Source organism: Pediculus humanus, genomic scaffold, assembly GCF_000006295.1.
Source record: "Pediculus humanus corporis 1103172107475 genomic scaffold, whole genome shotgun sequence".
NCBI lineage: Eukaryota > Metazoa > Arthropoda > Insecta > Psocodea > Pediculidae > Pediculus > Pediculus humanus.
Window position 1 is genome coordinate 1,024,556 of NW_002987093.1, and position 22,958 is coordinate 1,047,513.

The following is a 22,958-nucleotide window of genomic DNA, read 5'->3' on the forward strand; positions in this document are numbered from 1 at the left end:
CTCATTTATACAATTTGTGTGAGAGATTATGATTTATAAAAAGTTTTTTAAACGAATTTTAAAAAAAAAAAAAAATTTAAAATTCGAAAACACCGTAATTTTAAAAAAGAGCGACACGAAATAAATTTTAACGGTTTTTATTTTTAGGGAATTTTTTTTTTGTCGAAGTTTTACAGCGCATTCTGACGGAATATTTTATAATTAACTTTCGTACCGGCCAAAATGATTGCTTTTATGATATTTAGTATAAGGATTAAGTAAAATGTAGATTTAAGAAAATACCCATCGGGTTTTTAAAATCATGAGTCTTCCAACTCAAGATGTTCTTGATGGTATTAACGAATTAATAACGGAAATCACTGGATTTCAGGTGATGGTTAATTTTTGATATGTTTACCACGATTCTTAAACCTCATCTTAAACCTAAAAATTTAATTTTAAATTAATTATTGTGTTGATGAAGCCTCACGATGAAAACTTTGAAATATGTCAACGTTATTGCATTTCACACGTCGTTCATCACACGTATCCTTTTGTAAATAAATCAACCGTTAAAAATTCAATAGAAGGTTATGTGTCAAGATTTTATGGACATGGTTATTTCAAAGTTTGTCAAGAACTTCAAAATCAAGTGAAAAAATATTTAAATAATGAGTCAGTATTTGAAAAAAATCCTCAGGTACGTTTGATTATTGGCAATGTTTACACCCCAAAATTAACATGCATTCATATTAATTTGATTAACATTAATTACAGTATGATATACAATGGAGTTTATTAAGTTTACTATGTAATTTAAGTTCAAATTTAACTGATGTTAAAACAGTTCCCCAACTTTTACCAACAGATGAAATCGAAAGCGAAACAGATGATTTCGATTGGTATGAATATTTAACAAAAGATCTACCACAAAAATCCAACGACTTTACATATGATAGCGAATTATCCAGTTCTGTGAGTCGACATTTTTTAATTTGCAACATAAACAATTACACAATTAAAAGACTTTAATTGTTTTTATATAAGGAAGAGAATGACGACAATTATGACAGTAGAGAAAACTCAAATTATTCAGAAGATGAAAATCTTGATAAACAAATTGTGTGCCAACCGGAGATCAAGTCTGAACCGCCATTAAATTGCCAAATTTCACAAGTTGAAACCATTGCAGAACTCAGGAGAAAATCAATAGAAGATTTACTTAGGATAAAACAAAATAATGATGAAATCGAAAATGATTGTAATAGTAGAGGAAATATTTCCGAACAGTTGTAAGTGTCCTACACCATCATCGATTTCACACGAAATAAATTTTTAAAAAAAAAAAAAAACATCATTTTTACTTTCAAGTCAAGAATTGTTAAGTAACGAAGGAATTTATCAACCATTTCAATATTTATCAGAAATAGAAATGATGGAATATATATTATGTCAATTTCAAACGGGTGAAAACATTTTTTTAAAAAAAGGACTCGTTAATCCAGCTCTCATAAGCGTCACACAGGTAAAAAAAAAAAAAAAAGTAACTTGTGCCGAGCAATTAAAAACAATCGATTACAATTTCATGAAATTAATTTTAGAACACAATCGGATTTTATTTCAAATCATTGCAACCTTATTTTGACATGATCAAATGTTTTGTCACATTCGATAAAGAAATAATGTCAGCCAAATATCCGGAATTGAATTCGGATGAAAATAATGATTTCATTATGACAAACTACGAATTGTCTTCGAATAAATCAGTGTAAGATTTCAGTAAACTTTTTTATGTCCTTCCATTAAGTAAAATTATTCTTAATTCTTTGCTTTTTTTCCAGTTTCCAGTATTTAAAAATTCCAAACGTTTTATTCAAATATAGTCTTCTTATGAAAAAAGCATTAGAACCATTTCAAAATGAAATTATGGATATATTAAATGATTGTAAGTTGAACAGAAGAAAATACGAGGGGGGGGCGGGGGGTTAGTTTTCATTACTCCAAAATGTAATTTGTTTTCCAGTGGATTCATATACGATAATAAGCATGCATAAAAAACTCCAGCGTCATTTTTTCAAATTGACGTCATTATTTTCGATGCATAATAAAGCGACGAAAAATTGGAAAAAAAGTACCAATTGGGTTTCCTCGATAAGGTAACGTTGTGTTAGCATCCATCCATGCATGGACGACAATTTAAATCGCTCGAAATGATTTTTTTGTTTTGATTTAAGGATTCTCACGGTTCTTTATAACGCCATAATGAATGCGACAACGGTAGAAATGAGTTTCCTTTACTTGAATATTTTTCTTCAATGTTTTCAAATTTATTTGGATATAATAGACTCTTGGATATCATTTATGAAATTAAACGATCCAAATGATGAATTTATCGTTTCCAAGTAAAAAAAAAAAAATTTATTTTCTTTTGTTTCTTTATTATTATTACTTCTTCTTCTTAGTTTCTCGGTCGAAATGAATTTTTTTTTTTCTTTTTTCCAGATTGAAAAGAACGACAAAATGTTCGAAGAATAATTTCATCGATGAATTTACAATTCGTCCTTACGAAGTTGAATTATGCGATACGGGAATGAAAATGATTCCGATAATTAAATTCATTTCGGAAAAGGTTAATTAATTAATTAATTAACATTCCGGACGTTTTTTGTTTGTTTGCGTAAAAAAAAATCATTTTTTCCATCCATTTGTCGTAGATGATACTCGTTGGTCAATCGTTAGAAGTCCTCAGGCATTTGGAAAGATTCATATCCAGAAACGAACAATGCGAGATGACGTCATCATCTTACGAAGAACTCGTCAAAAATTTAAATATAAAAATCGACGAATTGGGAAAAAAAATGGAGGAGGTTACGTCCAAATCCGAAATAAAAGAAAAAAAACAAAAAAGTATTTTCACAATGAAAAATATAAATTTTTTGCCGTTGAATCGTATGAGAGAATCGAAAGGAGACGGTCCAGATGTATTTTCCGAATTGGCAAAAGAAGAAGAAGAAGAAGAGGGAATGAAAAAGGAGGATAAAAAAACGAAAGAAAACGATAAAATCGAAAGTATCGAATCTCGATCGAAAAACGATTGTTTCGATTTTATACAATCGACAATCGGAAATGAATTTTTCAAAAAGGCTTTCGATAATATCGGTTTAGAACACGAAATGAAAAGGTTGGAAGGATCTAAAATCAATGGGGAAAAATACGAATCTTGTTCCCTTTACGTCATAAAGTGAGTGAGAGAATAATTTTTTAACACACGTGGTGTTCACGTGGTGTCCCCGGAATCCATTCGATTGGATTTTTACATTTTTTTTTTTTTTTTTTTGTAATTATGTTTTCAGTAAAGCGTACGAGGGAAAATACGCCGTTTATCCTTATCACAAAATGATAACGGAATGCTGTCAAAAAATATTAGAAAGTCGAATATATTCCGCTTGTTCGACGGTTAAAAAAATCGTCGTCGTCGAACGTCATTTAAATTCTCACATTTCGCTTTTACAAAGTCTTCTCTTATTCAACGATTCGTATTTGATTCAACCTTTTCTCTCGGTTTTTTTCACTCAGGTACACACATTTCCCTTATCCTCCTCCTCCTTCTCTTTTCCTTTTCCCTCTCTCTCTCCCCCTCTCTCTATCTCCTTTCGATTAATAATTTTTCTCGTTTCAGGTCGGTGTGTGGGAAAATCCATTTTCTCTCACTTTCCACTTGAAAGAATGTTTGGAATCACGTTATGAAAATTTCATTTCCGGTTTATCCGTTTCCGTTGCGAAAAATTTATATTCGGCGTCGGGTAAAAACATATTGTTGGCAATCGATAATTTGATGATAAATTACACGGTGATAAAAGATGATGATAATGATTAAAATGATGATGATGATGATTGGAATTTAAATTTTTTTTTTGTTTTGTTTTCAGGTCGAATGGCCGCTCACGTTAATATTCACGCAAAATCTCATGTTGAAATACAACAGGATATTTCGCATAGCATTGAAATTAAAATGGGCTCATTGGACACTGTCAAACCTTCATTTTCGAAGTACACCTCATCATCATCATCATTATTATTATTTATTTAAAACCAAGTAGTTAATAGTATTAAACGATGATGACGTATGTTTTTCAGGTATCGCGAAAGAATTCAATCACGAACGTCACAGGCTACACCTTTTAAGATTTTGGTTTTTGAGCATATTAAACAAGATAAATAATTATTTCATGGCTCAAATGAGTCCGGTTCATTTAAATTTCGACACGTGCGAAACGTTGGAAGAGATAATAACGAGTAATTATCATCATCATCATTATTACTACTATTACTACTACTATTGAAATAATTTTTTTTTTACTCACCGAAAACGTTTTGTTATTTGTTTCCGTTCTGGTATCATACAGTGCATTCCAACTTTATCGATAACGTCTATTACAATTGTCTTCTAAGCGATAAGTCACCGGAAATGTATAAAGTTTTATTCGACACTCTCATTCCACTGTGTAGAGACGTTGAAATATTTTGGAACGACGAAGGAAACAACGACAACAAATCTTTGATGACGTCATCAAATTTTCCAAATTTAAAAAATATGGAAATGATATTTGGAAATTGTCAAATGAAAATATTCCGGTTGTTGAATTCCCTGGAAAATGATTAAACAAAAAGTTTATATAAATTTTATTATTATTATTATTAATTGTATTAAATAAATTTTTTATAAGATATAAATTGTTATTACAATCAATTAAAATTTTCCCGTCACCGTTTGATGAAAATTACTAATTAAATGAAATTTGAAAGGTAAGAAGAAACAAAAAAAAAAAAAAAAAAAAAAAATTAGGTAATAATAATAATAATAAATGAAAAGGTATTTCAATATATATTATATTGAATAATAAATAATACTGAAAATTAGTATTTAAAAAAATTTTTTTTTTTTTAACGTTTTAATAATTGATAACAACTTACAACAACGCAAATCGATTTTCTTCCTGTTTCTTTCTTTTTTCTATTCGCGTGTGTGTGTGTGTGTGTGCGTGTGTGTTCGTGTGTATCTGTGTGTGTTCATTAATGTAATTTGTTTACACTTGAATATGTAATCGTTTTCTATATGGCGTTTTCTTATTATTATTATTCTCAACGTAATTATATCAAATAAATAAAAGCCATTATGAAAAATGAACAAATATATATGATGAAAAAAATTCTATCGATGGCCGTGGCAAATAATATCCAGTCTTTTTGATAAATATTTGAATTTGATTCGTTTGAATGTCTTCCCTGTTCGGAAAGTACCGGTTGATTATCCGTCATTTCTTCTCCTCTGCTAAAATGATTCTAAAATCATATCATTATTATTATTATTATTGTTATTTAAAAAATTTCTATTGTGAAATTCGATTGGGGGCGGGGCGAGGGGAGGGAGGGACTTACCCGATTATCCGATGTTTTTATCAGGAGGCATTTGCCAACTCCTTCGATGAGATTTTTTTTTAATATCCACGGCAATGGAGATAATTTTGGATTTTTTGCTAAATTTATTATGAAAACTTCAATGGCGACCGATATCGATACCAAATAAAGTGTTTGACTGTAAAACGTAACTGAAAATTAAATGGAAAATTTAGTGACGAATTTCTCATGGGGGTTTTCGCAAAAAGTTTTTTGTTGAATTTACTTATGTGAGGAGTGTTTCCAGCCATGGCGGGCATTTTTTCAAGAAAATATAATAAAAATAAACACGTTGTTATAACGGCAGCTCCTCCTAGTGTAACTTTATCCCCCGACGTCGGTGGAAGCCAAAATGAGGCCAAAACCATTAAAATAACGGCTGAAAAAAAAAAAAATTTAATTAATTAAAATCAATTGTGCGTGTAAATTTAAAAAGAAAAAACAAAACTGTATTTCTTTTGTAAAACATGTTTTCATTTACCGGAAACTGGCGTAATGATAAGAGCTTTATAAGTTGCAGAATGTCGTTGAATCGTGAGTTCGAATGTAACGTCCGTATATGGAATCGGACAACAGGGATAATAAACTGAATTCCTTTTAACTGTCATTTTAACAAATTCCCATTCCGAATTGGGTACTAAATTTGGTAACTGTAAAATTAAAAATTAATTTTTAAAGTTTTCTGTCCCTCTCTCTCACTCTCACTCTCTCTCTTTCTTACTCACTCATTCTCATTCTCATTCTCATTCTATCTCTCTCTCTCTCTCTTTCTCACTCACTCATCTCATTCTCATTCTCATTCTCATTCTCTCTCTCTTTCTCTTTTAATTAATGTCTATTTTAAACAAAGATACTAAAGATTCACATCGAAGTGTTTGATTGTTTTATAAAATTGTCATGCTTACTTTGTAAACTGTTTGCATGTGATTCGAATTAAACAAATCAACTTGTTCGCCATTATAAGTCCATGACCCAATTTTAAGTGAACATGTTTGACTATCGAATGGCCAATTTGTAAAATCCATTTGACAAAAAACTTGAAATATGGATGGAGGAACCCAAATAACAGTTCCATTGAAATATGCAATGAGATTAGTGTTGCCATAATGATCTATTGTACTACCTGTCGCACTGATGTATACTTTCGATTAATTTTAAGTAATCAAACGAGAAAACAAAAAATTATTTGCAATTTTCATTACCTGTTGTATGGAAACACATCCGGTTGCCAAACTTCATGATCAGCTAAATGAATTTCTTTCATGTCACCATACGAGCTAGGATTCCATTTGAGTTTTTCATCTTCCCAATACTTGTAAATAACAAATTTTATTGAAAAATTTTATATTTATCCACCAAAATAAGTAAAAAAAAACTTACCATACTTGCCCAACAGTGAATTGTCATTATCGAACGTTTTTCATCCTTTAAAAAGTAAAAAAATTTTAAGAAACTTTTATGTTGATTCTATTATTATTATTATTATTATTATTATTATAGGTATTTGTAAAAATTTTACCATTTCGATGTGTCTAATGACAGGTTCAATAATAACGGACGTTTTATTTCCATGTTGCATGGGTCTTGCAAATTTATCATAATGTAATAAAAGATCTTGTTTTAATTTATCCGTCCATGTTAATTTCCAAAGTGGATTTTTAGGCCCTTTAAAAAAATTTTTTAAAATCGTTATTTAATAAAATTCTCATCGAAACGAATTGTTTTCGACATGCTACAAACTATTTCAAATAAATTTATCCCTTAATTATAACAAATTCGTCACATTTTCGATTATTTTTTATTAAAAAAAATTTTGGCGGGAGAACGAAAGGGTTAACCGAGGCCTAGAACATTCGATTAGAAAAAACCGTTAAATTTTTTTTTTTTACTGTAAAATATTTTCCCGTACGAATTCGAACAAATAAATTTTTCGTGTTAAAATTTTTATCCATTTCGAAATTAAAATTAAAAAGAAAATCAGATTAATAATAATCAAATAAAAAATGAATAAAAAATAATTTAAAAGTTAAAAAAATGTAATTAACAACTTACTATTGTCGTTGAATGACGCTTCAGGTATTTGCAATGTTGCGACAAAATGGGCTACGATAATAAAAAAAAAAATTTTTTGTTTCATGTTTTATCCCCAAGACCGGTTCGTACGATACTAACTCGTTGTTTTTAAAAAAAAAAAAAAAAAATGTCGCTGAGTCAGCAAATATGTGGGATGTTTATATGAGAAAAATTTTTACTGATATAATAACGTACTTGAATTCACTTTTTGAATATAACAAAAGATTTTTGTTCACAACAATGATAAGACCTTTTCAAAAACTTTAGCCATTGATTTTTTTTTGTTTGTTTGTTTCATTTAACCAGAACCTTCTAAACGGATATTTGTGGAATTTTTTCCCTGTCACGTGATTTTTAAACATTAACGGTTTTTTTTTGTTATCTCTAACTCTCATCTTAACATCACATTTTTTTAAAAATTATTTAACGATTATGTTTTTCACATGACAATACATTACACACACACATCCATACCCTTATGTGAAATAATAATAATAATAATAATAATGACGTAAATCTTAAAATAGAAGAAGATTTTCAATTTAAATTTGATTTTAAATTTATATAAATTTTTAGTTTAAAACTATAAAAGGTAAAACTTTCATTTTAATTCATCCTAATCCTCATCATCATTATTATTATTATTATTATTATTATAAATAAAAAAGGAAAACGTTTTTGTTTTACCTTCATGTTATGTTATTTTTTGCAAATTTTTTCCTTCTTTTTTTTTTTCATCTTTATCATCTTTTTCTTTTCATCTTATTCATATTTAACTGTTAATATCAATTTAAAAATTCAAATTTGATTGTGTTGCTAAAAAAAAAAAAAAAAAAAAAAAAAAAAAAATATAATATATGCTAAAGTGAATAATGATGTGGTTTTACTATTACTATTATCATTATTATTATTACTATTATTATTATTATTATTATTAGTTAAATAAGTTCGTGTTCATCATTACACACACACACAAAAAGAAAAGAAAAAAAAAAAGAGAGAGAAAGAAACATTTGGAAAGATGTTTTGTTGGAAACTGTCGAACGACGACTGATCGATTTGAAAAATTTTAACGATTTTTTCGTGTGACGTCATCAAAAGAATCTTTTTAAAAATTCGCGCGCTTACGTGCTACGTGTTTACATTGTTTATTTTTTCAAATTTTTCCGTTACGCGCGATGTGCGTTCACGCACGTACAAACAAACAAACAAACAAAATTTTTCGTTTTTTTTTTTTTTTATTTTGTATTACCTATAAAATAAAAAGGTCTTTAACATTTTAAATAATTTCATCCGGATCGTTGAGTAATGTCGGATGTTTATATTATTATTTATCAAAAATAGAAAAAAAAAAAAAATTTTTTTTTTTTTTCTATTTTTGTTTTAAATTTAATTTATAAGCGCCATTTTAATAATTGATTAAAATTATCGTTTTTTTTTTTTTTTTTTTTCCCGTGTACGATTAATATTATTATTATTATTATCGAATAAATGAATAAATTTCAAACGAAAGTTTTCGGGAAAAAAAAAAAAATTAGTAATTATTATTATTATTATTTCGGTTTTTTTTTTTTTCAAATACAATATTTGAAAAAGGTTAAAATTGCTAAAGGGCAACAAAATTAATTTTTTAAATTTACCCGAGGGGTAAAAAGTAAAAAAAAAAAAAAAATTCTATTCGGAATCCTCCGGTTGTTGTTGTTGTTGTTGTTGAAGAATATCAACAACCAACAAACGGTTATTTTTTATTTAAAATTTTGTTGCCATCGGCAAGGTTGTCAAATGAATGTTTTTTCTAAAACCGTTTTCGAAAAAATCACGTTTTCCGCAAAAAAAAAAAAAAAAAAAAAAAAAGTTTTCACGAATTTAAAAAAGGTTAAAAACTAGTTTTAATTTTTATAAATTTTAATTACAATTATATAGTTTTCTCTATTCAAGGAAAACGGCCCCCAAAATATTTTTATTTTTTTTCTTTATCGAAAACCTGTTTTAATATTATTATTATTATTATCGAGTGAAATCTTTTTTTTTTTTTTTTTTTTTTCTATAAAATAATCTAAACTTTAAAATTTTTACTATTTTCGATTACAAAATATTTCGATTATTATTAATTCCACCTTAACAAACACAAACTTTCTAATCATCATCATCATCATCATCATCATCATTATTATTATTATTATTATCATTATCACGTCTGTCTGCTAAACATCGATTTTTAAAAAATGGCGCAAATTTAATCGTATTTAAACAAAAACAAAACAAAAACAAAATTATTCGATTTGTTGTTGTTTAATCTAAATTAAACTCTTAAAATTTAATCATTATTATTATTATTATTATTATTATTATTATTATTATCGTTCGTAGGTATTTTTTAACAGGTACAGGAAGTTATTAACTATTCAATAATTCAACTTGATTTCTCTTTTTGTTTGAATGAGTAGTCGTTGGAAAATAAAAATAAATAAAGGCGTTACTATCATTCTCATTCATACATTAAAAATTTTTTTGTTTTTTTTCTTCGTAATAATAATAATAATAATAACGTGACGATGCGTTTATGTTGTTAGCAGACGACAAAAGAAAACAAAAAAAGCCAGAAGGAAACATAAAAAATAAAAATGTCAGGTGTTAAGGGGTCCACAAATTTGATATTTGATTATTTTGTAATAAATTCACATCGTCATCATTATTATCATTATCACTATCATTATCGTTATAGCTGGAGAAGAAGCAGACGAAAAACTGGAGGAGGATTTTTAAAAAAAATTTTTATGTTCACGTTATGTTCCGCTTATCATTTAAATAAATTTTCCTACTTTTCAAGGTTATCATCATTTATCATAAATTTGAAAATTAAAATAAGAAAACGCCCATTTGCATAAGCGAAACACACGTATTAGTTTCTTTTTTTAAAATGTTTTTCCTCTCTCTCTCTCTCTCTCTCTCTCTCCTCCCACTTCTTCCTTCATACTGTCATGTCATCTCACTCTCATCAGAATCGATAGAAACTTTTTAATAGATGGTATCGAAAAAATTTTTTTAAATAATTTAAATTTCGAAACGTGATAGTGATAATAATAATATTATGTAAATAATTATTTAAAAAAATAAATAAATAAATAAATAATAATAATAATAATGAATAAAAATTCGTTGATAATTTTTTTAATATTTTTACTCACCGTGTTTATGTGTAACGTTATTCATGTGAAATGTCAATTTCAAAGAGATTCGCAAAGAGGAAGAGCCATTTCCGGTTTTAGTAGAACAAACGATGCCGATTACGATGACAACGATATAGGTAAATTAATTTTTATTTGTTTGTTTCCTTTTTATAATTAATTATCGATCGTATCGATCGATCGATTCTCGATCTTCCGCTGAAATAATTAATTAATTAAATAACGATTTAATTTTTTTTTTTTTAAATTAATCATGTGCCACCATTTTAACGGTTATAAAACTCACGCCATATTTAATCAAAATTTCATTTGTTCGATCGGATATCGCAATTTGTTTTCGTTTGTTTTAGATGATAATCAACCGCCGAGAAAATATGGTAGAAGAGGTTATAGGTCAAATTGTAGATGTGCTAAAATATCAAATTGTCCAAAACTTCAAATAACAATACCAAGATGTCCACCGGAAGAATTTGTTTGTTGTTTTAATTAAATTCATTTTCTTCTTCTTAAAAAAAAAAGTTGTTTTCATCTTTTAGTCATCTAGTCGACCTGGAAAATTTTTTTATTATCATTATTATTAATTAAATGGGTCATAAAAACATCCAATAATTAATTATTAATATTTTTTTTTTCACTTGAATTATTTGGAATTGTTTGTTTGTTTGTCTCAATTGGGTCAAATATCAAGGAAGCTCTTATCTTACCAACAGTCACCAAGGTTAATTTCTTTTTTTTTTTCTGCCTTTAATAATATTGTACTCATTATTATTATCATCACGATGAAAACAAGCGGGAAAATTTTAAATTTTTGATATGAATTCAACCCCATCAGCAGGGATTTTTCTGACGCCACAGACGAACCAAAACTTATTAGTCGACAACAACAACAAAAATGGATTTTTCTAGAAAACTATCTGAAACAAAGAGTAAATATTAATTTTTTTTTTAAATTACATACAATTAAATGTCGCGCCTACAAGGACGTAGAAATTATTATAATGAAAAAAGCAGACGAAAAAATCACGAGGTCAGGTTGTTGTAAATTTCACCTTTAAGATGATTTTTTTTTTGAAAAAGATAATTACCGTTTATGTTATAAAGGTTATAATAAAATGTTATATAAAATCAATAATAATAATAATAATAATTAAATTCCAATTTTTTTGTCCAAAATTGTTTTCTCCCAATACTCCATCATTTATTTGTACATATTTTTTAATTTTAGTTATATAAATATACCTGAAAATAATTGAAATTACCACGTTATTGTAAATAAATAAATAAATAAATAAATATTAATGTAATTAAATAAGTTTTAATTAATTTTTAAATTCCTCAAAAATTATTGTAAGAAACGAAATTTTAATAGGTCGGGTAAAATTTCAAACAAAATGCCGCCATACCTGAAAAAAATGCTGGAATTTAAAACTCCAAATTGTAAAAAAAAAAAAAAAAATATACATTTCAAGTAATAAAATATTAGTCATATGATTTATTCGGAAACATAATTCCATGTGGTTTCCCAACAGCGATAAATATTCCCCGGAAGTGTAACATCCAGTTAAAAAAAAGCATTCGATTGATAAATGCGTGTAAATATAACAAATAAATAAATAAATAAATTTTTTCGCTGTTGTTGCTGTTGTTTTTGGAGTATATTATGTGCGCGTTTTCCGAAGAACAAAATTATTCATTTAAATGGATAACATATTTGGTTGTTATTATCGGTATATATACATTTATACATTGGTTTTTAGCAACGCCATTACTATATTCACATTTTTACGATTGTTGTAATGAAAAATGGCATAAAAATTGGATTATTTGTTTTCTCGTGTCATCGTTTGCCATATGGTGTCTGAGCACTTTGATTATTTTCATAATATGGTTTTTTTGTAGAAGATGTTTAGGGACAAGATTAAACGAATCCGATTTTCCTTTGACTGAAACGAAAAAAGAAAAACAATTAAACGATGGCGGTGTGACGAAAGAAAAAATTTCACAAAAATCAGAGGATAAATTTAAAAATTCAAATAATTTATTAAAATTACCGGAATTCAATTCTAATAATAATTTAACCGTTGTTAAAATGACCGAGAATGGTCACGACGAAAACGGGATACTCCCGAAAGTCGATTGTCCCATTCCAGTAAGTGAAAGTCAACATTATATTCAAACGGAGATTCCAGAAGACAAAACGTGTCAGACTCCAGTTAAAACGCCACGTGAAATTTTTTTTAAAGATATGATAGAAGCTGCTAACATGGCTAGGAAAAATGATTTGTATTTTGATTTTGATCCTGAAAAAATAACGGAAAATATTAAAAAAAAATATGAAAATGATGGTAATGTTGATGATGGTGATGGTGGTGGTGATGGTGATGCAGAAGATGAAATATTTGATGATGATGATGATGATGATTTGAAAACTCATAATGATAATAATACATTTTTCATTGGTTCACATAAAGAGAGAGAAAATTCAACATCAGAAATATTTTTAACACTTGGCCATGAAGGAATAACAATAAATGAACCTGTTGTTTTAGGACAATTTCAAATACTTAAATAATTTTTCAAATATACCTTTTTATGCATTCATGGTTAAGATTGGCCATCTTGTAATAGATTAATAGATAAATTCTTGAGAAATAGTTTCTTCAGATTGTTGTTGTGGTTTTGTCAAACTTAAATCATGAAAAAGTTATTTTATATAATCACAAAAGTCTTACTTCAGTTGATTGTCACAACTTGAACAAAAAAAGTATAAAATTATGGGAATGATATCAAATTCTTTCTCAAAATTGGTTTTCTTCATTGTAACTGCATTTCTGTAATCATAAAATATAATACAATTAATAAATTTCATTTCAAATACAAGCAAACGTTGTAAAAATCATTTGTAAAAATTCAAAAAAATTGTAAAAAATTAAATCTATTATTATTATTATTACTAATGTATAATGATAAATGTTTAATTTATTTAATACTGCATTATTATTAACATTAATTAATTTTAAATATAAATTTTGTTTAAAACGATAAAAGATTTTAATATTTATTCACCTTAATAGTAATAATTTAATTAATTAAAAAGTTTTTTTTTTACCATTTCAATGAAATCGAACAAGTAAAAAGTTCTTTGATGTTCTAGAAAAAAATTTCATATCATTTTACCGCGTCAATGGAATCAATTTCCGTTAGATTTTTTGTTCTAAAATTAAAAATGAAATTTATTGAAAATAAAGTTAAGAATTTTATTAAAGAACTTTGTTTTTTATTTTAAATACACATTTTTTGATTTAAAACTTAATATTAATATAAATAATTAAAATTGAAAATAATTTTTGTCAAAATTCACACACACAACGTACAAGTTTAACTAAACGGATTTTTTTACTCTATGGAATGATGAAAGTTTCCATTTGATTCGATCAAAATAAGGTTAAAACTTAAAACGTTAAAATGGAATCAGACGAATATAACGTGACAGATTCGGAAGATGATTATTCGGAAGAAGAAAAAGTTTTGTTGGAAAAAGCTCGGGATTCGATGAGAGAAAAAGATATTTCAACCGATGTAAAAATATTTTCTTTGACATAACCCATACTGGTTAAGATTTGAATGAAATAATTGCAAATGTTAAATTATTTTTTTTGTATATTTAGGAAGAAGTTTATGGATTTGATGGGTCTGACAGTGAAGATGAAAATGATAAACTTAGTGATATCGATATGGGAAGTGACATTGAAGAAGAGGAAAAATTACCTGATGAAAGAGCATGGGGAAAAAAGAAAAAAAGCTTTTATAGTACAGATTTTGTTGATCAGGACTATGATGGTAATTGAGGAAAAGTTTTCCATTTATTTTTAATATTTAGCATTTTTTCCTGCATTCAATACAAATTTATAACGTTTGTTAGGTATATATCAGGGACAAGAAGCAGAAATAGCAGAATTGGAAGAACAAGAAGCTAAAAATATACAAAAACGTCTCACTGAACAATTAAACGAAGCAGATTTTTCAATCAGCGAATTAGTTAATCTAGCAGAAGCATCTGAAAGTGCATCGAAAGAAATCATTCAGACGGATTTGTCGAAATTATCCAAAAGGGAAAAATTAGACCTTGTGAAAAAAGAATCGCCAGAGTTTTTTGCACTCATTCAAGACTACAAGGAAAAATTAGAAGAAGCGCAAAATTTTATGCCTGTTATTAATTATTTTAAAAATAAAATGAAAAAATCATTTCCAGCATTAGAATTTCTACAAACTAAATTAACAATCATTTTAAAGTGAGTAAATCGCTCCGAGTAAAACCGGAAAACATTTATTTAAAAATCGACAAAGAATTAAAACTATTAAAGATTAATAATAACATAATTTTTATTTATTTACAGTTATTGCACAAACATAAGTTTTTATTTATATTTAAAAGCTAAAAGGATTCCAATTAAAAATCATCCAATATTAAAAAGTTTATTTAAATATAGACAACTTCTTCAACAAATGAATGAAATCGATATGAAAGTAATTAAACCGGAATTAAAAAATATATTAAAATTAATCGAATCAGGGAAAGAAATTGAAATCGATGAAGAAATCATGTGAGTTACATACATAATAATTTTTTTTATTTTTTAATTCGAAACAAATTTTTTTAAAATTATTCATTTCCCCCCCCTTTTCCCCCTACTCTACCCCCACTTTAAATTACAGATCACATAAACCAATATTAAAATTATTAACGAAAAAACAAAAACAACAACAATTGGATAAATCAAATATGGAATTAACGGATGAGGAAGATTTTGATGAAAATGATAGGGAATCCATTGATGAGGAAGAATCCGAAGAGCGAGACGACAATCAAGAAAACCTGAACGAAAAAAGAGCAATAACGTACGAAATGGCTAAAAATAAAGGTTTAACACCGAAAAGGAAAAAAGAATTGAGAAATCCAAGAGTTAAAAATAGGAGGAAATATGAAAAGGCTAAAATAAGAAGAAAAGGACAGGTTAATTTTGAATTTATCCCAAAAAAAAAAAAAAATGGCGAATTTTATCTCCCATCGAAAATTAATAATAAATTCATTTTTGTATTATTTCAGGTACGATTGGCTAGAAAAGAAATACCTTCTTACGGTGGAGAACTCTCGGGTATAAAAACATTCGTGACAAAAAGTATAAAATTTAAATGATTACGTTTTTATACATAAAAATTATTTAAATAAAAATCATATTAAAAATAAATTTTGTTGTTGTTTAATTTTTCACTTTTAATAATTATCAATCAATAATTTTTCCATTAATAAATAAATAGACTTTTAAATGTTTTTTAAATAAATAAAAAAAAATTCATTTTTATTAAATCTTTTACACATACATATATATATATATATAAAAAAAAACAATAATTGATATTTAATCCACAAATAATAATTTTTTTGTTAAATTTTGTTCGTTAAGTAAAACAAACATGGCCCTCCCACTTCACGCCCGCCCACTTCCCCCACCGCCCCTCCCCTCGTTGCCCAACACGAAAAAAATTAATAAAATTTTGGGCAAATTAAATCGATTTACTTTTTTTTTTTAAATTTTACATAAATTTTACACGTGCATAGATAAATATCATTTAATAATAATAATAATAATAATAACAACAACTTTATATTTAACGTATTAAATTCGCGTGTTTACACACGTGGGGGAACACATATTATCATTATCATTAGACTAGAAAAAATTAAAAAAAAAAATTTGACTAGGCATTAATTATATATATATATATATATATAAATCTCATAAAATTCATTCGAGTTTTATCCTTTTTTTTCTAATAATAATAATAATAATAATAATATAAAATTGTGACGAAATTTTCCATTTATAAATAATAATAATAATAATGAGTTTAATAAGATTAACTCATGCGTCTACAAATAATATAAAAAACAAATTTTTTTCCTTTTCTCTCTCTCTCTCTGTCTCTCTTTAAATAAATATTTTCCTAATAAAAAGACTAATATCAAATTAATAATAATAATAATGATAATAAATAATAATAATAATAATAGTGATGATGCATTTGTTTGTAATTTCATTTACAAATTAAGGCCTCTTGCTTTCGTTTCTACAAAAAGCATAATAATTTTTTTAAGCGAAATCATTCTCGAATAATGCGTGAGTGAGTGCGTGCGTGAGTGCGTGCGCATGCGTACACGCAATTCACTTGATTTTAATTTTATGTAATTTCAATTTAAAACCTAATAATTCGGATAAAACTCCGGATAGAGCAGATAAAACGACGACTTTTGTTATCGTGTAAACGTACGGATTCGCCGATAAACCGGATATTTTAAAAGGACTTTCCAATTCCTATAAAATAATAATGATAATGATAATAATAATGACGATGATAACAGCAAAACCTTTCCCATCCCAACCTACCTTCAATAAATCCGCGGCCAATTTTAAAACGCTGTTGGCAACCATGAGTTCATCCTTTTTGTGAGGTTTCTGTTCGATTTGAAGATACAAATTGATCTTGAAATAAATCCAAAAAAAAAAAAAAAAAAAATTATTTATTTATTTATTTATTACAACCATCGCCATCTTATATATACATCATTCGCAACGTACCTGTTCGGTTAAAAGAACGGATAAATTCCTATATTTACGATTCGTTTTATTACCCAGTGTCATGAACCTGAGTAGGTACAATCCTAAAACTAAACACCAAACGACGGCTTCTAAATTACATTCCGAATGCAATCGCATGGAATCCTATAAAAGAAAAAAGATAATAATACAAAAACAACAGGGAGAGAGAGAGAGAGAGAGAGAGGGAATCATCGTAAAAAAATAAAAATACCTTTAAAAGTTCGACGCTGAGAAAAGAAAGTAAAAGTAAAGTGATTATAAAAGCCGTTGAAACAATGACGTCAACAGATCTTTGCGGTCCTCTTTTCTAAACACAAAAAAAAAAAAACAAATTAATGGTTGACAACAACCGGAACAACCACAACAACAACAACCGAAGAAGGGACAAACCTTTAAATAAGATCTTATGGATAACCACGTTTTTATATTTCTAACTTTGTTGAGGCGAAAATGTGGCAATTCCGACTTTCTCGCTCTCCTGAACGACGTCAACCTGCTGAAAAACTTGGCGTATAAAAATCTCTGTTTGAAAGTTCTTTCCGCCACGGCGACGAGAAAGAAAAACAAAACGGATAACATGAATTTTTCAAACATGGCACTCAATATCACAAAACGCTCTCTGAAAACAAACAAACAAACAAACAATCATTCGTTTCCTTCCTTTCCCTTTTGAAATTGAATGAATGAATCAAAAAAAACAAAATGGACACCGACAGAAAAGTGGTTCCGAACGCCGTGTCTAGTAAATTAAAAACGATTCCGTTTAATTTTGTCAAAAGTCTGTCGGAAATATCGATTGTCGTAAGCGATAATATCGGATCGAGTTGAAATGAATTTTCCCGCGACGGCGACGATCCCGAATTATCCTGTGTTATTTCGCTTAAACGTCTCAGCGACGGAAGCAAAGCTATGATGGAAGAAACGAATATCCCTGCAAGAGAGAGAGAGAAAGGATAAATAATGTTTTCTTTCTTTCTTTTTTCACAAAGGACACGCAAAAGTAGAAAATGATACTCGCCGACGTAAAAATAATCCATGCTTTCCCTAATTGTTTCAACTCTTGCTATTATGGCCGAACTTATGTCGAGCACGGATAAATCCGCTCTTTTCACGTCGTTATTTTCCCATATTGTACAACTCACTGTAACGAATGACAAAACATTCAATTATAAACTCGTCGTTAGTCAATCAATCAATCAATCAATCAATCAAAAGAATGACTCACCTTTATCCGAAGATGCACAACTCGGGCTTAATATCGACGGTGACTGATTAAAAAAAAAAAAAGAAACAATTTTTTATTAATTTCTAGCTTTGCAAAATGATGATGGTGAAGAAGAAGAAGAGAAAGAAGAAGGACAAGAAGAGGAAGAAGAACAAGAAGAAGAAGAAGAGGAAGCAGAGGAAGAAGAGGAAGCAGAAGAAGAAGAAGAAGGGCTAGGAGAAGAAGAAGAAGAGGTAGAAGAAGAGGATGAAGAAGAAGAGGAAGAAGAGAAAGAGGAAGAGGTAGAAGAAGAGGTAGAAGAAGAAGAAGAAAAGGAAGAAGAAGAAAAGGAAGAAGAAGAAAAGGAAGAAGAGAAAGAGGTAGAAGAAGAAGAAGAAAAGGAAGAAGCAGAGGAAGAAGGGCTAGGAGAAGAAGAAGAAGAGGTAGAAGAGGAAGTGCTCACCAGTTGGAATTCCCATGCGAAAGGATGATCGTCCAAAACTTTACTCTCGTTTAACGTATCAGATTCATCAATTTCGGACGTGACGCTGCATTCTTCGCTGTTGGTCGTTATTCCGATCCATTCTGCGGCGGAAGTCGTTCCTTCGTTTAAATTCCGTCCGTCGAATCGATCACCGTCGTCACTTTCGCAACTGCTGTTGTAAAAACTCCCGCGACACGATGACGTTTTCGCCTGGAATTTTTTTACAACACTCGAAATCATTTTTTTGCTCTTTTTATTCCTTAATTTTAATCCTAAAGGAAGAAAAATGATTTACTTGAAACGTTAAAGACCCTCTTCGTCTTTGAAGCAACCTTTGAGGCGACGTTGATTTTTTCGTTCTCAAATTTTCTCTCGAACAATCCGAATCCGTGTCTTTGTTGTCCGTTTCGTGATCGCATATTTCACACGACGAATGCAAATCCGAAGAATCTGTTAATTGTTAATTTCAAATTTATCTTTTTTTTTTTTTTTTTTTAAAATTAAATCGTTTTAAAAATGGCGTCTTTAACGACTTACTCGTCGTTTGAGGACGACGCAAAACTTGATAAGACAATTCGTTTATGTTTCCCGTCACGTCTCTCGAGTTGGAATTCGACAGCAAAGTCCCATCGTTTCCACCATCTTTTCTGTTTTCCACCCCTTCTCCTCCTACGTACTCCTTTCCCTCTTCCTTCGATTCTTTTTTGCCTTTACACCCATTTAACGTATTGCTGCTGCTGCTACTACCACCACTACCATCTTCGTCGGAAGATATTTGATCCCCTCGAACTGTATCTTGATTTTCTTCACCGTTTTCGCTCGATCCGTTACTGTTTAAACTTTCGAAACCGTCGTCTTCGACGACGCACTTCGCCGCCGCAGCACATTCATTTCCTCTCATTTTTTTCTCACCATCTAATAATTGTTGTCCGACATTTTCTTTTATTTCATCTTTCACGCTTTGAAGTGGAACGCACCAAGCAATGTTTTTCCTACGCGACGAACCATCTTCGACTCTGGAATTCGTATCGTTAATCTCTCATCAGTAACAAAACAAATTTGTAACATCATGCAATAATTATTATTATTATTATTATTATTAATTTACGTTTCTATCTTGAGATCATCTTGACTTTTTGTTGCCGAAACGATAGACGAAACGGATTCCTTGCTCGAATAAACTTCTTGTTTACTATCGAATGCTGAAAAGACAAAAGATTATTCTTAATTATCTATTATGCCATTTGAGTAAAAAGAAAAAAAAAAAAAAGTGATTAAAAATTAAATCCGACTTTCTAATTAAATTTTTACACAAGGACATAACAAAAGAATTTGATTTTTGTATTACCAAGGTCGCGACCTTTAACGCTTATTTAAATATATATATATATATATATATAAATATACATATATTATTAATAGAACTCACGTCTCGTGTCGATAAAATGATAAAAATACGTTTTTACCGATAACGATCAGGGCCTAAACGTGATTTAAACTCATCGACATCATCGTCGCCATCATCATCATCATCATCATCATCATCATTATCATGTACGTGATTTAAACGTAGGCACGCGTTAAATCAAATCGTTTTTTCTATTTGGCGCCATTTATTTATAGCCTAGTAACGAACGATTTAGTAACAATTTATCATATTTTCACTGGATTTTTACTTTTTAACCATGTTTAAACTAATTATTTTTGAATTATTTCAAATAAATAAATTAATTAATTAATAAACGAACGGGACGAATTAACGTACAGAAATTCCTCCTTTTGATTCTCCTCCTCTTCGACCTGGATTTTGAATAATTTTGAGAAATGTTATTTGTCGATACTATCTGAGAATGAATTATGCTGAGAACTAACATCATTCCTATGGGAACTAATACTTCGTACGTTGATACGTGCTGAAATAATTTTAAAATCTCAATGAGATAACTTTTTACAAAAAGAATAAGAATTATTTAAAAATTATCAGTTTTACTTCGATACATATATTTTATACCATTTTACATAATTAAATGGTATAAACTCGAAGAGAGAGAGAGACTTCATTTTCAAATGATTGAAAAACCTTGAAAAACCGATTCCTACTTTTTTTTGATGAATTTGTAATTATGATAATAACAGTTATGATAATAAATATTATAGATAAGTTAAATATAATGCTAATGTAAATATTGAAGAGAAAAAAAAAAACAAGAACCTGATTTTCCACTTACCTCAAACAACTGATCGTCAAAGTTCAAAAAATAAACTAACACATTACACAATTGTAATATATACAAAAGAAGTAACAAGGTAAATATTGTAAAACAAGTTTGTTCTATCCACCAATAAGAATACAGAGGTAAAAATAACCATCTGAAAATATTAAAAAAATGTTATAAATAAATACATATTTTTTTTTATCAATGATCATTTATAATAAAAAAATAATAATAATAATAATAATACCTAATTAAAGCTAATTTTGTTACTGTGATGAGGCCATGTTTCGGTTTAGCCTTTGGAAATGATGATCCTCTGACAAGATCAACATCGATTAAATCCGTTTTTAACTTTGCCGTTTTTTTTAACACATGAGTCAACCCGTGTAAAATCCTTTGCTCGACCGTTTTTTCCCATTGTTGTTTATCATATGTACCTATTTTTTTCTGATACCTTAAATAATAATAATAATAATAACAAAAAACTAAAACTGAAACTGAAACTGAATTTTAAAAAACGTATCCATAATATTAATTTCGATATTTTTTTGTAATCGGTAAATGATTTATTAATAAAATATATTTATCGAAAATGAAATTAAATTTAAATTTACAATTAAACTGTCAATATTTAAAAAATTCAAGGGCACAATTTAAAATGTAATTTTTCTAATTTTTATTTAAAAATTTTAGTTAATAAATAAAAATGAATGATTTATTATGAATTAACTTTGAAATTATTGTAAAAAAAAAAGAAAAAAAAATTTTTTTTACTTACCAAGAAACTAAATCTTGCAAACCCATTACTTATTTAAAACACATCGAGTAAAACCTTGTTTACTGTTAACTGAAACAAAAAAATAATAATATTAATAATAATAATAAATAAAAGAACAATTTTCTTTCCTAATTAAATAAATAAATTTTTTTACAATTAATAAAAAAATGCAAAAAAAAATTTTTAATAATAACTCATGAGTAAAAAATTTTGAAAAAAAAAAAAAAAAATTTAAAAATTTAAAAAATTCACATCCCTTTTTCTAGGTCAGGTTGAAAAATAATATTTTGGCTAGCTTTGCTAAATAACCTTGTTTTATTTTCCTTTAAAAAAAAAAAAAAAAAAAAAAGTTATTTTAAAAATTTGAAATGTAAATGAAGGAAAAAAATTTATTTATTTATTTAAGTTTAAATAAAAAATCGTTGATGATATTATACACTAACGCAAAAAACAACAACTTCTTCGACAAGTGTAATTACTAATGAGGGAAAAAAAAAAAAAGAAAAAACTACGTTTAAAACAAACAAACAAACAAACAAACGTTAATTATAAATAATTAATACAAACCTTTAAGATGTAAATCTCGGGATAAACTATTGACAAGTTAAACGACAAAGAGAGATCCCTCGACTTTACATTACTAAAAATAAAAGCTTTGTTTTGATTATTTTTCAATACTGCCAACTGTAAAAAAATAAAAAAAAAAATGGACTCCAAAAAATTCATCCATCCATACAAATTCCGATTAATAAAAAATTCCTAATTTAAATAAAAAATTTTATTATTTTTTCAATTCCTTTTTGAAATTTTCCATAAAAATTATTTTAATAAATCGAAAAGAATTATTTTTTCATAATTTTATAGCTTTTAGGGGGAAAATCGAAGCAATTAATTGATAAAAAAAAAAAAAAAAAAAAAAA

General features: G+C 27.8%; 6 protein-coding genes across 6 annotated transcripts; 4 read left to right on the forward strand and 2 right to left on the reverse strand.

Annotated features, from left to right (window-relative positions):
• Positions 1–301: 301 nt before the first annotated feature.
• On the forward strand, positions 302–4,642 carry Phum_PHUM128920 (uncharacterized protein; the record flags this gene model as incomplete). The annotated part of the gene is made up of 15 exons (XM_002424372.1): positions 302–370; positions 464–679; positions 757–954; positions 1,027–1,271; positions 1,351–1,504; positions 1,581–1,747; positions 1,821–1,924; positions 2,003–2,135; positions 2,482–2,608; positions 2,694–3,220; positions 3,333–3,555; positions 3,659–3,829; positions 3,909–4,029; positions 4,117–4,275; positions 4,386–4,642. The coding sequence occupies 15 exons, from the start codon at positions 302–304 to the stop codon at positions 4,640–4,642; spliced, it is 2,871 nt and encodes a 956-aa protein (XP_002424417.1).
• Positions 4,643–5,130: 488 nt separating this feature from the next.
• On the reverse strand, positions 5,131–7,015 carry Phum_PHUM128930 (Acetylcholine receptor protein subunit alpha-type acr-16 precursor, putative; the record flags this gene model as incomplete). The annotated part of the gene is made up of 8 exons (XM_002424373.1): positions 5,131–5,322; positions 5,419–5,588; positions 5,663–5,815; positions 5,918–6,086; positions 6,342–6,567; positions 6,639–6,748; positions 6,817–6,861; positions 6,956–7,015. 8 exons carry the CDS (start codon positions 7,013–7,015, stop codon positions 5,131–5,133), a joined length of 1,125 nt encoding a protein of 374 aa, XP_002424418.1.
• A 3,689-nt stretch (positions 7,016–10,704) lies between these two features.
• On the forward strand, positions 10,705–11,187 carry Phum_PHUM128940 (uncharacterized protein; the record flags this gene model as incomplete). The annotated part of the gene is made up of 2 exons (XM_002424374.1): positions 10,705–10,816; positions 11,048–11,187. 2 exons carry the CDS (start codon positions 10,705–10,707, stop codon positions 11,185–11,187), a joined length of 252 nt encoding a protein of 83 aa, XP_002424419.1.
• A 1,170-nt stretch (positions 11,188–12,357) lies between these two features.
• On the forward strand, positions 12,358–13,269 carry Phum_PHUM128950 (uncharacterized protein; the record flags this gene model as incomplete). Its single annotated transcript, XM_002424375.1, has 2 exons — positions 12,358–12,424; positions 12,455–13,269. 2 exons carry the CDS (start codon positions 12,358–12,360, stop codon positions 13,267–13,269), a joined length of 882 nt encoding a protein of 293 aa, XP_002424420.1.
• Positions 13,270–14,162: 893 nt separating this feature from the next.
• Positions 14,163–15,894, forward strand: Phum_PHUM128960 (Something about silencing protein, putative; the record flags this gene model as incomplete). The annotated part of the gene is made up of 6 exons (XM_002424376.1): positions 14,163–14,276; positions 14,366–14,537; positions 14,620–14,989; positions 15,095–15,301; positions 15,414–15,711; positions 15,805–15,894. 6 exons carry the CDS (start codon positions 14,163–14,165, stop codon positions 15,892–15,894), a joined length of 1,251 nt encoding a protein of 416 aa, XP_002424421.1.
• Positions 15,895–16,921: 1,027 nt separating this feature from the next.
• On the reverse strand, positions 16,922–22,064 carry Phum_PHUM128970 (uncharacterized protein; the record flags this gene model as incomplete). The annotated part of the gene is made up of 16 exons (XM_002424377.1): positions 16,922–17,071; positions 17,144–17,239; positions 17,336–17,479; positions 17,568–17,663; positions 17,747–17,975; positions 18,071–18,287; positions 18,351–18,497; positions 18,582–18,624; positions 19,024–19,254; positions 19,340–19,494; positions 19,582–20,060; positions 20,153–20,246; positions 20,810–20,957; positions 21,273–21,414; positions 21,508–21,714; positions 22,039–22,064. 16 exons carry the CDS (start codon positions 22,062–22,064, stop codon positions 16,922–16,924), a joined length of 2,604 nt encoding a protein of 867 aa, XP_002424422.1.
• Positions 22,065–22,958: the final 894 nt, after the last annotated feature.